Source organism: Rhinopithecus roxellana, chromosome 13 (genome assembly GCF_007565055.1).
Source record: "Rhinopithecus roxellana isolate Shanxi Qingling chromosome 13, ASM756505v1, whole genome shotgun sequence".
NCBI lineage: Eukaryota > Metazoa > Chordata > Mammalia > Primates > Cercopithecidae > Rhinopithecus > Rhinopithecus roxellana.
The window spans coordinates 7,898,575-7,911,497 of record NC_044561.1 but is presented as its reverse complement, the minus strand read 5'-3'; the positions used below and the strand labels follow the sequence as shown (position 1 = coordinate 7,911,497).

General features: G+C 57.0%; 1 protein-coding gene across 2 annotated transcripts in view; it reads left to right on the top strand.

Moving 5' to 3' along the window:
* The window catches only part of WNT7B (Wnt family member 7B), a 56,666-nt gene that overhangs the window by 18,408 nt on the left and 25,335 nt on the right, over nucleotides 1–12,923 (top strand). For both annotated transcript variants that reach the window (XM_030915763.1, XM_030915762.1), the window contains exon 2: nucleotides 8,324–8,550. In XM_030915763.1, the coding sequence (XP_030771623.1) occupies nucleotides 8,324–8,550 (227 nt within the window). The remainder of the gene's footprint in view (nucleotides 1–8,323; nucleotides 8,551–12,923) is intronic.

The following is a 12,923-nucleotide window of genomic DNA, read 5'->3' as shown; positions in this document are numbered from 1 at the left end:
CCTGAGGGGACTCTGAGGCCAGTCAGGCACGCAGTGGGTGTTCACTCTGCCTCAACCACTGAAAACCCTGACAGCATGAGGGAATTAGGTTAGACGCCTACCTGCTGGGGGAGGCGTTGAAGCAGGGGTTACTCCTGAACACAGCAGGGGTGTCAGGGAGAGGACAGGGTGGCTCTGATTCTGGGCACAGGTGAGATGCTGCCCACCCCCTGCCACCTGGGCTCAGGGTACCCAAGAGTGAGATGATAGGTTACCCCAAAGCTCCTGAGAATGTTGGAGGAGGGAGCCCCCAGGCTGGGCCTTGGCAGAGATGGCGCCGCCCAGATGAGGGTCTTAGCCAGAGGGGCCACGTCCCACAACCCTGTTCCTCCCCATCACTGCTGATGGCCCTGCTCCTTTGGGAGGAAGGATGGCCGCTATGTGGCAGCTCTGTCCACTGCCTGAGTGCCAGGCTGGGCATAGGCAGAGCAGGAGGGCACTCCACCAAGGGCTATGAGCCCCCACAACTCCCTGGGGTCTCCTGCACTTAACCTTCTCACTGCCTGGGAGCTGCTGCAGTGGGCTGTTGCCCGCATTCAGGGTCCACAGAGGCTGAGGGCCTGGTGGGGACAGGCTGGCTGATGGGCACAGGCTGAGGCAGAGGAGCCCTGGCAGGGCATTCTGGCTCAGCCCAGCTCTGCCTTAGGTCGGTGGCTGGCCCAGCCCAGCGGCCCTATGGAGCACGTGTGCAGGAAAGGCTAGCACCCCCAAGGCGGGCCAGGCACACACAACACACGGGCATGATTTTTAATGTTGGCATTTGAATTTTGAAGTGTGTTTTCTGGTTTTTTGTTTGTTTGTTTTTTTGAGATGGAGTCTCGCTCCCTCACGCAGGCTGGAGTGCAGTGGCGTGACCTCGGCTCACTGCAACTTCCGCCTCCTGGTTCAAGCAATTCTCCTTCTTCAGCCTCCCAAGTAGCTGGGATCACAGGCGTGTGCCACCATATCCGGCTAATTCTTGTATTTTTAGTAGAGATAGTGTTTCGCCATGTTGGCCAGGCCAGTCTCAAACTCCTGACCTTAGGTGATCCACTTGCCTCGGCCTCCCAAAGTGCTGGGATTACAGGTGTGAACCACCGTGCCCGGCCTGTTTTCTGTATTTTAATTATTATAAGAAGCCTGGAGTTTCCATTCCTGCTTTATTGCCCCATTTCAATAAAGTCACATACTGTAATACTTTACTTTTATGCTGAGATATAATTTACGTAAAATGCAGAAATCTCTAGTGCACACCTTGACGCATTTTTACATACGCGTGCACTCATGCAACCACCACCCGGCTTGGGACAAAGAACATTCTGGCATACCGGCAGGCTCCCTCTGCTCACTCCCAGTTGGTGCCACCCACCCAAGGGTAACTATTCTGATTTTTCTCTCTAAGATGAGGTGGGCTTGTTCTGGGTATTTTTTTTTTGAGATGGAGTCTCACTCTGTCACCAGGCTGGAGTGCAGTGGTGCAAACTTGGCTCACTGCAACCTCCAACTCCCTGGTTCAAGCGATTCTCCTGCCTCAGCTTCCTGAGTAGCTGGGATTACAGCCATACGCCACTACACCCAGCTAATTTTTGTATTTTTAGTAGAGATGGGATTTCACCATGTTGGCCAGGATGGTCTCGATCTCCTGCCTTCGTGATCCACCCATCTCAGCCTCCCAAAGTGCTGGGATTACAGGCGTGAGCCATGGCGCCTCGCCGGAGATTCTTAGAAGTGGTGGAATCCACACATCCTCTTTCCTGGCTTCTTTCACGCACCGTGATGTCTGTGAGGCCCATCCGTGTTGACGCGGGTCGGCAGTTTCTTTGCTGTGTAGTCACGCTGCATGAATGGACCACACTTAGTTTATCCATCCTCCTGTTGACAGACGCCTGGGTTGTTCCCCATTTCTGCCATAGACCCATGTGCGTATCCTTGGGTGATCACAAGCATGGGTTTGTCCTGGGTACAGGAGAGAGATTGCTAGGTCACAGGGAAGGGCTGATCTGGGCATGGACCCACTGGTGGTGGGTGCAGTGGCTGATGTGGATACCCAGTGGCTTCACAGTTGTTGGTCTCGGGCTTGGGGCCCCATAGACGAAGCTGGTCCCTGATCTCCACGGGGAGGCTGGATCCTGGGGGTCAGATGTTGTGTGTCCAGTGAATGAATCAGTAATGAACTTTGCAGTCTCAAGCTTCAAGGGTTAATGATGAGGGCTCTCACTGTAGACCAGCGACCTGTGCTGTGGACGTCACAGGATGGGTTCTCCCAGCGGCTCTGAGATGGATATGGGCTGTTATCACTCCCATTTTACAGAGGAGCAAACTGAGGCACAGTTAAGAAACTTGCCTGAGTCATACAGCTAGGAATTTGCAGACTCAGGCGCCCCAGGGTTGTGGGGCTGGCCTGGCACCTGGCTAACACTGCCGCCAAGGACTCGCCTTCTGTCCACTTCTGCTCTCATCTGTCACCTGGCAGTGGTTGAAGGGGCTGGAGTGTCCTTACCTTCCCCTCGCCCCCACTGCAGCCACCTCCTCCTGGAGGCAGCCCCACTCCCTTGGGGAGACTCTGCCAAAGAGCAAGATTGTCCCGCTACCTGGCGGCAGCCCCTCCTTGTACACGGGGCTGGCTCAAAACCTGCGCCGGGATGCCTCTCAGGAAGCTCCTGGGCCTCTGCTGGCCGCTGGCCTGAGACTGCAGGGCCTTGTCCACAGTCCCTGGGGAATGAGGGGGAGGCTTCTTGTCTGCAGGGCTAAACTCTTCTCCCAGCAGCGCCCTCCCTGCAGCGGACTGGCCCAGGCTGGGGTAAGGAAACTTTCCCAACTTGCAACCTGCCCATCCCACCTGGCATCTCGCCTGTGTCCCGAGGCCCCATTCAGTGCAGGGGGATGAGCCGGGGGCAGAATTTTTCCATGGAAAAGGTCAGCGACTGAAACATGAACGCCCCCGCTCCCAGCATCTCTGCACTCACAGCCACTCAGAGCCTCCTTGGCCAACCTTCCCTGGGCACCCAGGCGAGCAGCTGAGGACGAGGGAGCCACCCCTGAGAGTTTTCACACTTGGAGCGAAGCTGGGTCTGCTCCACAAGGTTTGCTGAGAGTGTCCATGGCCAGCCCATGCTCTCCAGTGGCCCCATGCCCCTCAGTGACCCCACGCTCCCCAGTGACCCCACACTCCCCAGTGACCCCATGCCCCTCAGTGCCCCCACGCTCTCCAGTGGCCCTGGGGAGAGCACGCTACCCACATGGCTCTCTGGCCTCCTCTAAATCGCTGACTATTTAGTTGGTAGATATTTTTCCCCCACTTCCCACGCCAACCATTCTCTAAGGAGGGCCAGTCCCAGTCACCCCTCTCCCCAACCCCTCGCCTCCAGGTGGAAGGAATGGCATGGGCCAGGTCTGGGGTATGGCAGGGCCAGGCCACCTCCGGGAGGGCAGGGGTCAGACTGGACAGTGCCCGGGGCAGCAGTGGGAGGGCAGGGATGGCAGCTGCATGGGAGCCACTTGTGCACCTGGAGTGAATTGCTGTACGGCCTGAAGGATTTTAAGCAAAGGAAGAACTCAAGCTGTTTTGAGAGTGAAAAGCCAACCCAGTGCCTGCTCCAGACCGTGTTCCCGCGTCTGTCCCACACTTACTACGTGGCACTCCTTCTTCTACCTGAGTCCTGGACTCAGAGACTGGGCTCCAAGCCTGGCTGTGCAGCCCCAGGCAGGTCCCCTAGCCTCTCTGAGCTCCAGTCTGCACACCTGCAAAATGAGGATGGCACCACTCACCTAGCAAGGTGAGGATTAAGTGATACACCGGTGAGGTCTGAGGTCCCAACGGCCCAGAGTCGACCCTCAGAATGGGAGCACCTGGTATTGTTAGTGGGAACACAAACACCCCCACTTAGTAAGGGAGACAATTTTGAAATTATTTCTGAATTATCAACCATATCTAATTATTTATACTCCTGGCACAAAATACAGTGCAGGAGCCTGTATTCTATTCCCCGATGCCTTTACTTCCCCTTTTACCTGTGCACGGGCACACAGGGGGCTACTGGGGGCTCTAGTCCCCCTGTTCCGTCAGCCCCACACACCCCGGGTAAGTGTGCAAGACAGCAAGCAGGACGTCGGCTGGGTGGGCCTCTCACATCCCCTTCAATTGGGACCTAATCTTCACTCGGGTGCAGAGTCCTGTGTATAGATAGAGTTTTTTAAATCGTGGTTAAAATACGTAAAATAAAATTTACCACTTTAACCATTTTTAAGTGAACAATTCAGTGGCATTTAGTCCATTCACAATGTGGTGCAATCACTACCCCCAGTTCTAGAACTTTCCATCACCCCTGATGGAAATTCCATACCCCTTAGGCAGCCACTCCCCATTCCCGTTTCTCCACCCAGCCCTGGCAATCACCTTTCTACTTTCTGTCTTGATGGATTTGCCTATTCTGGACATTTCATATCCCTGGAATCACACAGTATATGGTTTTGGGGTCTAGCTTCCTTTATGTAGCATTGTATTGTTGAGGTTCCTCCACACTGTGGCATAACCCAGTGCTTCGCTCCTTTTTATAGCCACATAATGTTCCACTGTATAGCTAGATCACATTTGGTTTATTCACTCAGCTGTTGACAGGCATTTGAATTTTTTCCACTGTTTGGCTATTGTGAGTAGTGCTACTGTGATCATTTGTGTACAAGCTTTAGTCTAAACACCTGTCTTCAGTTCATTTGAATATATACCAAGGGGTGAAATCGCTGGGTAACTCCAGGTTGAACTTATTGAGGAACTGCCAAACCATTCTCTGCAGTGGCGATACCATTGCACGCTCCTATCGCCAGTGTATGAGGGTTTCAATTTCTCCACATCCTTGGCAACACTTCTTTCTTTCTTTCTCTTTCTTTCTTTCTTTCTTTCTTTCTTTCTTTCTTTCTTTCTTTCTTTCTTTCTTTCTCATAGCCATCCTAGTGGGTGTGAGGCGGCATCTCATTTTGGTTTTGGTTTGCACTTCCGCAGTGATTACTGAGGCTGGGCATCTTCTCCAGCTTGTTGGCCATGTGTATATCTTCTTTGGAGAAATGTCTACAAGCGCTTTGCTCACTGTCACACTGGGTTATTTGTCTTTTTGTTGTTGAGTTGTAGGAGTTCTTTCAGATTTGGTTCTTAAGCACTGACTTGTTCATGTATTCATTTATCTATACCTCAAACACTTGAGATGGCTATACCTGGCAGCCCTGAGACCTGACTGAGCAGACTTGACACTGTCCTGGAGGGCCCACTGTCTGGTGGGGAAGCCGAGCACGGACACGGTGACTGTGAGGGGAAGCCGGGGACACGGTGACTCTGAGGGGAAGCCGGGCACGGACATGGTGACTGTGAGACTGGAGAATGGGCTCTACACCTGCAAAACCAGCGCCCACTGTGCTCCCCCTCAGTGCCAGGGAATAAGGAGCTTGAGCACAGTGGAGCTTTCACTTGGGCCCTGAAAGGGAAATGGAATATGTCAGACAGAAAAACGGAGAAGGAGCAGCACCCAGGGGAGGGACCAGCAGACACAGCTGGGAGGCAGGGTCACCCGAGGCCAGACCCCAAGAGGCCTCTAGTTCCAGGCACAGAGGCTTGGATAGTCCCCTGGGCAACGGGGACCTAGGGATGTCAATCCTAGAGGATTGACATGATCAGATCTGGGTGCTGGCAGGGCTGGTGGTGGACAGCTGCCTGGAGGTGGGAGGCCAGGGCTTTGGCCATCGCAATGATCCATTGCTGCCCCCAGGGTCCACACTAAGTCCTATCAGGGTCCCCCCAGCAAGGGCATCTACTGCAGATAATGGGGGTTTCTCAGCCCTGAGGCTGCGGGGAGAATTTGGGACTGGAGAGTGTCCCTCAGGCCAGGACTGAGACAGGCTCTGCCCCCCCGCAAGCAGGGTGCCCGGCGGGGTTCCCATCCATCTCATTTCCCCAGCTCGCTTTTCCAAGGATCTACAATTACTTTGGGCTGAATTCCCCGGATTCCAGCCCGCTCCCAGCCCCACCCATCCAGATGCTCTTCCTCCATGCCAGCCTGGGGCTTTTCTGCCCATTGTGCCCGTGGGAGACCCAGGGAGATCTTGGCCAGATTAGTGGGCGGGCCGGGCGGGCCTCGGGGATTGAGTGTCGCCCTGGCGGCCCGGCTGCAGCACGTGCTGTGGGCTCAGGCCACACGGGGACTTTCCAGTTGCCTGTGGGTGCTCGGCTGCCCTGGAAAATCACTGACTTTTTTCCCTCAAGAAAAGGGCGGGCGGGCAGTAGGTAGAAGGGTCCCCAGCACACTAGGGGCCCAGGGCCACGGGCATCAGCTTCGGGGAGCCCCTGGCGGTCCCCCCAACTCCCACATCTTTCCCCTTCACTAAACAGGCCCGATCTGTTGTTTTGAAGCCAAGCACTGTGCTGAAACCCGCTGTTGCCTGCAGGTCTGCCTGAATCCAGCTGCGCCCCCCCTCCTTCCAGCTCACTGCCCCTTCCATGGGTGCTTAAAGCCAGATGACTGGGGCAGCCGCTGTGGAAGGCAGTCCGGCAAGTCCTCAGAAAGCGAAGGGACCACCTGACCCAGCAACTCCTAGGTCCTTGCCCCAGAGACTGAAAACAGAGGCTCAAACACAAAGCTTACCCGCACGTTCATGGTGCCATTACTCACAGTAGTCCAAAGATGGAAACAGCCCAAATGTCCACCAGCCATGAATAGATACACAAAATGTGGTCTATCCACACAATGGAATGTCATCAGCCTTACAAAGGTATGAAGCGCTGACCTGTGACCACGCAGATGACCCTTGAAAACATGACGCTAAGTGAAAGAAGTCAGACACCAAAGGTCACGTGATGAATGATTCCATCCATAGGAAACGTTCCGAATGGGCAGATCCATGGGAACAGAAAGCAGACTGGTGGTTGCCGGGGTCGGGGAGGGGAGGACGGGGAGTGACTGATGGGTGTGGTTTCCTTTTGGGGTGGTGGAAATATCTGGGAACCTGACAGTGCTGGAGGTTGCACAACACTGAATATATTAGATGCCACAGAACTGTACACTTCAAAGTGGTTCATTTTATATTATGGGAATTTCACCTCATTAAAAAAACACACAAGGCCAGGTGCGGTGGCTCACACCTGTAATCCCAGCACTTTGGGAGCCCAAGGCAGGCAGATCATCTGAGGTCAGGAGTTCGAGACCAGCCTGGCCAACACGGTGACATCCCGTCTCTATGAAAAATACAAAAATTAGCCTGGTGTGGTGGTGGGCACCTGTAGTACAGCTACTCGGGAGGCTAAGGCAAAAGGATGGCTTGAACCCGGAATGTGGAGGTTGCAGTGAGCTGAGATCATACCACTGCATTCCAACCTGGGCAACAGAGTAAGACTCCGAAACTCTGTCTCAAAACAAACAAACAAGCAACGACAATCCCTCTTATAACACTTGAAGTAGAGTGAGCGGGGCCTGTGGGTTCCTGTCTGGGGCTTCAGGTCCTGAGAGTTGCTAGGAGATTAGTGACAAGGCTCCTTGGGTGACCCCTGCGAAGCTGCAGTCTTGCAATAAGGCCCCTGCCGAGCCCAGCACACAGTAAGTGCTCAATTTGCTGCAGGCCTAATTTCTTCCTCTGCATGCACCCTGTCACCCCGACAGGAGAGAAAACAGCCACAGCCACCATTCCCGGTGCAGCCTTTCTCCCTGTGGTCGTCTGAGCCTGGGGATGGGTGGTTTATACCCCCATTTCATGGGTGTGGAAACTGAGGCTCAGACAGGGAGTGCCTTCTCAAAGGTATACACAGGTCAGAGCTGGAGGCAGTACTGGGTGGGCTTGGCTGCTGGTCTACTCAGCAGTCCACCTGGCCCAGGTGCCACGGAGGGGCCATCAGGGAATTTATAAATGAGGGGGAAGCCCCATTGGTCGGGGAGTTGGGGTCTGCCGCTTGGAGACAGCTGCAGACAGTCCCGAGTTGGCGGCTGCCACATCCCACGCATGATCCTGTCTAATCTGAAGGGGCTGTGTATCTGATTCAGCGGCCTGGAGAGCTGTAGAACTTGCGGTTACGGATTCTTGTATTCTGAGGCTCAGAGGCCTGGGTGTGTGTGGCTGGGGTCGCGCGTGTGAGTTGGGGTGACACGTGTGGTCACGCATGTGAGTTGATGGGAAATGGCCCCTCTGATGGCAGGGATCTGCTTGTGCCCTGGTGGGCGGTGCTAGTGCAGGTCTCGCGACTGAGAGGCTGAGTGGGGGAAAGGTGGTGGGGGTGAGGAGGGGCGCTGGCCGCCGCTGTCTCACAGCCTCTGTCTCCTCCCCTCCGCAGAGCACTGTCATCAGTGGTGGCCCTGGGAGCCAACATCATCTGCAACAAGATTCCTGGCCTAGCCCCGCGGCAGCGTGCCATCTGCCAGAGCCGGCCCGATGCCATCATTGTGATCGGGGAGGGGGCGCAGATGGGCATCAACGAGTGCCAGTACCAGTTCCGCTTTGGACGCTGGAACTGCTCTGCCCTCGGCGAGAAGACTGTCTTTGGGCAAGAGCTCCGAGTAGGTAAGGGCGCCTCTGGGCTCAAGGGGCCCAGCCATCGTGGCCGGGGCAATGGGCCAGGCCACTCACTGAAGGCCAGCCCAGGCCACTGTTCCGCACACGCCTCCCGGGGGGTCGATTTCTTTGCCTTCCTGTGAGCCCTTCCGCGTGCCTGGTCTGGCCCTAGGGGGCACTGCCGCGTCTGAGGCCTCGATGGGAGCCAGGCTGTGTGCAGATGAGGGTCCTTGCTTGGGGCTGGAGGACATTGTCGTGACGTGGCCGTGGGCCCGTAGGCTGGCGGTGTGGCGGTGCTGGCGGTGACGTGCAGTGGTTGGGACCCACTCTGATGCTGCCTAGCAGCTGTGTAGAGGGAGGCACACTGCCTCTTCTGGCAGCACCTCCGTTCCTGTTATCTGGAGAGTAGTGAATAGTAATGCTTACTGCAGGGGGTAGCTGGGGCACAGGGAATGCTGCGTGAATGCTGTGGATTCTGAGAGTGGAGGGGCTTCCAGGTAGAGGGAGCTGAGTGAACTGTGCAGGATGCTCCAGCATGACACGTGGAGCACGGAGAATCCGATGGCCGGAGGGCAGGGCGGGTGGGCGGATGTGCGGAGTGGGTGGGCCTCTGGTTTGATGGACACCAAGAGATCACCAAAACCTGCCGGGTGGGCTGGCAAGATCCCTGCCAACTGTGCACAGCCCCTGAGGCCACAATCCCTCCCTGTCCTCACAGCCTTGGGGATAAGGCTTCATCATACCCATTTTACAGATAAGGAGACTGAGGCCCAGAGAGGGGCTTTAAAAAGTGACTTTTGGACTGGACCTGGTGGCTCATGCCTGTAATCCCAGCACTTTGGGAGGCCGAAGTGGGTGGATCACCTGAGGTCAAGAGATTGAGACCATCCTGGCCAACGTGGTGAAACCCCATCTCTACTAAAAATACAAAAATTAGCCAGACATGGTGGCATATGCCTGTAATCCCAGCTACTTGGGAGGCTGAGGCAGGAGAATCGCTTGAACCCGGGAGGCGGAGGGGGGCTGCAGTGAGCCGAGATCACACCATTGCACTCCAGCCTGGGTGACAGAGCAAGACTCTGTCTCAGAAAAAAAAAAGGAAAGGGGATCTTTGGAGCCTGACCTGGGTTTGAATCCAGCTTTGTGAGCTTGAGCACGTCACTCGGGGCTGCTCAGGGCCTCAACTTCCCCACGGGTGACGTGAGCTCCAAGCCAGTAGGCCCTTGTGTGGGTCCACGTGGCTCTCCCAGGTGCTCAATAAATTGCTGTTCTGTGCATGAGAGTGGGGCTAGTGATGTGCCCTGCCCTCCAGGCTGTGGTGAGAGGCAGAGGAGGGGGGATAACTTGGGCACAGTGCCAGGCTTGCAGGGATGCCCAGCCCATGGGCATAACATGTCCTTCTGATCCTGGAGCTGAGCAGAGCCGCAGCTGCCGGGACACAGGCCAGAGCTAGGTTCTGCAGGGCTTGGAACGCTGGTGTGGGGCTGGGGGTGGCGCAGGGGAAAAGCCCCTGGGGGCCCCTTTGTGGTGAGCAGCCTGTGGGTGGCGCCTGGCACAGCAAGGAGGGTGGCACCGCCCGCTCCCTGGGGCCCCACCACCCAAGTGCAGTTCCCTCCTTCCAGGTGCCAGCTGTGGCAGGCAGGGCTGCCCATCCACCCCGGTGGGGAGGGTGTCGGCACTGAGTACTCACTCATGCTAGGGCCCATCTGCCTGCCTGGCCCCTCAGCGCTGAGCTGGCGGGCTCAGAGGCAGCTGTGGGTGCCCCTGCCTCCTGGCTGAGCCCGCGGGGAGTTGTGGTGGAGCTGCGCGTGGATCAGGTGTCCCTCGCCGCTCCTGCTAATCCTCGCTGCCTCACTGTGCCAGGAGACGGGCAGACGTGGAAATCGTCCTGCTGCTCGACAGAGGGCTGGGAGCTTGAACTTTATTTGGGACCATGAGACATGGGGTGAGGGACATGTGGGCCGCCCTGGGCACCTCTGTGGGGTCCCTGAGCTCACCTGGGAATCAGGCTGTGTGGCCACGCGGCTGTGTGTCCTGTCCTGTTCCTCAATCCTGGAAGTGCTGCATCCCGTCTCAGTCTCTTTGCTAGGGAACTCACCTAAGACACCCCCCGTGCTTTCCCAAGAGTTTCAGAAGCAAACTTTTTGGCAGAGCTGTCCACACCCACCATCCTCATTTCACACCCTTGATCGGGGGCCCCCACCGCTCTCGGTCTGGGCCTCTTGTGTCCTTCCTGGTATCAACTGTCCCCCCTCTTCCCTGGCTTCTGGGCCCTGGCTTGTAGCCTGGACTTCTCTGCCCAGTCCCAGCTGGGAAGTGCCGGCTCTTCCAGGTGACCCTTGGCCCCCGTGCCCTGCTCTGCCCTGTCAACTGCAGGCTCACTCCTGCCCACGGCTTCCGTTCCCCGCGACCCATGCGAACCTCTGGCTCGACACACTCAGCACCCTGTTACTTAAATCTCCTGTCCCCAGCTTTCCTCCGGCCATTTGTCTCAGCAGAAGGCTGGTATCATTTCCCCACACACCTCAGGGCTCTGCCCCATGGCCCCAGCACGGTCTGCTTTACTGGCCCTCCTCTGGCAGCTGTCACTGCCTCCTGCCCACACCAGCCCTAGTTGTGGAGTTAAACAGACGCCCTTCCTCCAAAACCTGTAGTAGCTCCCTATGGCCTCAGGATAAAGTGAGCTTCCTAGCCTGGAATCTGAGTAGCTGCCTCCCATATTCACCCTGGTTCCCCGCATCCCTTCTGAAAACCAGAGCTTCAGGTATATCTGGCTCCTCTCTCCTCCCCAAGCACGCCAGGCCCCGTTCCCCTTCCACGGCTCAGCTGCGGGGAGTCATGAGCAGGAAGAGAGGCCGATCAGGGAGGCTAGCCATGTCCGAGGCCAGCTGGGTGCCCTGGCATGGGCTGGGAGCTGGGCCATCGGTTGGCAGGCTGCCGGGACACTCGTGGGAACAGCCACTCAAGCAGTGCCAATTAATGATTGGCCCTGAGAAGGGGCTTGGCCTGTGTGGGTGGGATAGCCCCTTTCAGGCCTTGACCTCGGGCTGTGCCTAAATCTTGAGGGCTGAAAGGGTACCCTTAAAAGGGCAAATCACCCCCCTGTGCAAAGTTCCAATCCCTTTTCCATCACCTGGTGTGGGTGCTTGTATGCCTCTGGGGATGGAGCGCTCCCTTCTCCCCATTAGACAGACGTTTCTTCGAATGACCCTGTGCCGGCTTTGCCCTGGGCCCCTGGGTTCCAGTTGCTCTGCTCCCCTCAGAGCAAGGCTCACACTAGGCCCCCCTGCACTGCTGTGGTCCCCCTCATGCCTGGAGGCCTCCTGAGCCCATCCCAGGCCTATTCCTCATGCGTCGAGAGAGGCTTGTCTCTTGTCTCTTCTGTTGACTAGAAATGAGCTTAGAGGTGACTGTCCCCAGCTGAGCAGTCTTCTGCCACGGTTGGGGAAGGAGAATAAATGGGCGGCGTGAACATCAGGAGAACCTCTTATCCCAGGAAAGTCTGTTGGACACCTGGGGCCTCCCAGCAAGGCAGGGAGTTTCAAACAGGCACGATCATCAAATCAGGGTTGTCAGCAAGGGCTTCCCAGGGGAGATGACCCAGGCCAGCCTGGAGGTGAGCACAGGGAAGGGGGCGCCAGGTGGATGGAACAGCGTCTGCTGAGGCTCCAGGGCCAGAAAGCCGAAAGTACTTTTCCAGGAATGACAGGAGCTTCCAGGGCTAACAGGAGAGGCTGGAGGGTGAGGGCAGGGCTGGAGCAGCAGTGAAGCTCTGGCGGGTCCAGAAGGCATAGGAGATTCTGAGGAGGGGAGGGCCTTCCCTCTGCAGGCCACTTCCTTCCAACCACTGCGCCGCCCCCACGCCCCCAGAGCCCGGAGTCCCCCAGGAGCACAGGCCTGGGCCTGGGGCAGCGGCTGAGTGCTCTCGGGCCCCCTAGCCCCACCCTTGAGCTGCCAGGGAATGCTGAGTCCTGCCCATCATGTGCTGGCCTCAGACATGACCAGGCAGAGGGACTGCCCCTAATCCATGCTCATGTGAGCGGCCGGGGACACCAGCACAGCTGTTGCCCGCTCCTGTTTGCTTTGGGGATGAACTCTGCATGGGGAGTGTCTTCCTGGGCTGCACATAGTGGGGGCTCAGCAAGGGCTGTCAGCTGCTGGACAGTCTGAGGGGCCAAGAGACCCATCTTGGGGTATCTGAGAGGCCAGGGGTTGTGGGGTGAGAGGGTGACTCCCAGGCCAGGTGCATCTGCTGCCCTGTAGGGTTTTGTAGGCCACGCCCGGTGACCCCCAGCAGGGACGAGGTCTTGAGGGCTGGACTCTCCACCTGTTCACTCTGATGGCCCCAGGCCACCTCTGGCAGGGAAGCGTTTATGATATGG